The sequence below is a fragment of the Microcebus murinus genome, chromosome 5 (assembly GCF_040939455.1).
Source record: "Microcebus murinus isolate Inina chromosome 5, M.murinus_Inina_mat1.0, whole genome shotgun sequence".
Taxonomy (NCBI): domain Eukaryota; kingdom Metazoa; phylum Chordata; class Mammalia; order Primates; family Cheirogaleidae; genus Microcebus; species Microcebus murinus.
Window position 1 is genome coordinate 113,262,705 of NC_134108.1, and position 2,765 is coordinate 113,265,469.

The window sequence follows — 2,765 nt, forward strand, 5'->3', positions numbered from 1 at the left end:
ATAAGTAGAAATTAAGCTTGGTTCAATAATAATTGAATGATGTTATAAATGAAGCATTGGGTTTAACAAAGATAGGAACACAGGAATTAGCAGAACATGGATCCCAACATAAAACTATTCTTTTGTTACATAGGCAAGGAAATAGGAGTTTTTCTATAAATCAGAAGTTACCAAAAACGATTAAGTTTCAGCTTTGAATGCTATCTCTAATGTACCTTAAACATTTGTTTTACATTCTAAGTAATATATCTTAAACAATCCTGCCACTTAATCAATTACATTAGAATCAAAGAATTAGAGTTGGAAATATTTTTCATCCTACCCACCCCACCCCAAATCTTACTCTATTTATCTCATTCTCTTTAATTTTGGGATATCATCAAAGGATATGATTGGTAAATAATAGATTAAAGGAAATAAGCCCTTTTGTAGCTGATAGCACTCCCTCTCCAGGGCCGTCAGCCCCCAATACAATGCTCCGTCAGAAAGAGTATATTGCCTTTTCTGATGTTATAATCTGCCATGATCTTCCCGTCTTCCAATCTCTTCCCCTTGCAAGTCACAATCTGGGTCTCTGGGGTTATAGCAGTCTTAGTCTCGATCATCTCTTTCACCTGGGCCACTGAGCTGTACCTTTGCACCCGGAGGAGGTGCCTCTGCCCCTCATCTGCAGACTCCACGAGAAACAAGGGCAGCTCCTCATCCCTGGGCTTCGCCACTTTCAGGGTGAGGTGGATGGTCTTCTCCTTCTCAATGCCATAAGACGACAGCCTTCTCTGTGGCTTTAGGATCTTGGATCCCAGCAGAAGGACCTGGTCCTGCACAGGAACCTTGGTGTTAGACCGGACATGTTCATTGATCTTCTTCACTCTGTCATCCAGGTTGGCATCAAAGGTCATTAATTCCCACTCCATGGAATAGATAGTCACCTGGGCAATGAGAGCCAAGAGACAGTTGCCTAGAGTGCCTGCCACCCTTTATACTCCCTGGTCCCCAGCGTAATTGTTCCCATCCTTCCACTGCCTGCCTGGTCCTCCGCCTCCTTTCCTCCCTCCCTTTCTTGGAACTTCTTTGGAATTCCCACATTATAGCACAAACAAGAAAATTAGTCCCATTCCTTTATAACCACACCTTTTATCCATTTCAAAATGTAACTAATGATTTCCCACCTTATTTATCTGCCTCTCCCATCCTGAAAAAGTTTGTCAAATGTCAAAAGTAAATAAAATTTCAAAAGGTGTACACCAGGCTCTAAAAACAACTCCCACAGAGAATTTCCAATATTTGGCAGCCTCATAGCCATACGATATCCTCTGTGACTGCTTCAGAAGGAAACCCTTGTTAGGACACATAATCCCCGAACTGTTAGTTTCTTTTTCTAATGTCCCATTGCTTTATAATAATAACTCACATCGTATAATGATGCTATTTTCAGTGGTATGTGTTGTGTTTCCTGTGTTTTTATATCTACCTAATGTAGCATATGACCTCCTTTAATTAGATCAGGACCTCACTCATAGAGAGTAGGGACTTTATCTCAATCTAACTTCAATAACAGAAAAACCTTAAAAGATGGGAAAGCTCACCCCTGTATTGCCACTGGAAAGCCTGGCGGTCCTGGGAGGACCTCTCTCATGCTCCATTCAAAAGTATTTTCCCAACCTAGATGTCACAGACATTCCTTTGCTGGAGGGTCACTCTGCTATGTTAATTGCCCTCCTTGCAGGTTTTCTTTATAGTGCATATCTTCTTATATATGATAATCTATTAGGTCATTAACAACTTAAGATAAATGAGTTTTGTGAAGCTCTCCTTTGAGAGGAGAGGGAAGCTTCAGTTCAAGAACTCTGGAAATGTTTCCATTAGTTCACATCTCACCAGGCCTGTTGGGCACAAAGCTCAGCCCCCTTCCTACCATTTATCCCAAACAGCAGCCAGTCCAGGGTCCGATTCAAAAGAGAACTCAGGAGCCACATAACCAACTTCTCTTCAGACAACCCTCCTTCCCATTTTGCAGCTATTTTGCCTCCCAGCACGGTCCCTCATTCATCCCTGAGATTTTTCCCCATCCCCTTTATCAAATACCAACTTACACAGAGGCAGGAAGCATTGGGAGCCATCTTTGCAACCCAGGGAGCAGAAGCTGAGCCCAGGAAAAGGGCCCCTGTGTCCAGCTTATAAGCGAGCAGGTGAGTTGGGAATCCCCTGCTGCGTTGTCTGGCTTTGTGGTGCCCTTTGTTCCTGCGTGTTCTCGTGGATTTTTCTTCACTTTTGGAGTGAAGTTAACAAACAAAGAATACTTTCTGATCACATGCTTCTACCCTCAGCCAATCCATTTGCCCTGCTCATTCCAAACACCAGATAGCCCTTCTCTGCTGAGAATTTTTCCATGATTAATGAGCACCTCCCCTGTCCCAGTCCAGACTTAGTACCATCCAGCCCTGGGCCCTCACTGGCTTGAAGAAAAACATGCCTGGTGCCCTCTCCTGCTGCTTTTAATAGCTCCCCATCAGTCAGGGCCCTTCCTAAGAGTGAGAGCACCCAGAAAGGACAGTGGGGTTGGTGTGCAGTGCTGTGACTGTCAGCCTCACATCCTGACGGGCTAGCCTGGCAGAAGGCGTAAAACATGCTTCGGGAAGACATGGAGAAATACCACTGGCCTTTGAGTTCTGGGGGTGACACTTGCCACATTACTTTGAGCAAACCTGTTCCCCTCCTTAGATGCTGGTTTCCTGGTCCATAACATGGAGTGATTGGAGAGGGTT

General features: G+C 44.1%; 1 protein-coding gene across 1 annotated transcript; it reads right to left on the bottom strand.

Annotated features, from left to right (window-relative positions):
• Nucleotides 1-458: 458 nt before the first annotated feature.
• On the bottom strand, nt 459-2,120 carry UBD (ubiquitin like modifier D). The gene is made up of 2 exons (XM_012760359.2): nt 2,094-2,120; nt 459-929 (listed from the first exon to the last, which is right to left on the bottom strand). The coding sequence occupies exons 1-2, from the start codon at nt 2,118-2,120 to the stop codon at nt 459-461; spliced, it is 498 nt and encodes a 165-aa protein (XP_012615813.1).
• Nucleotides 2,121-2,765: the final 645 nt, after the last annotated feature.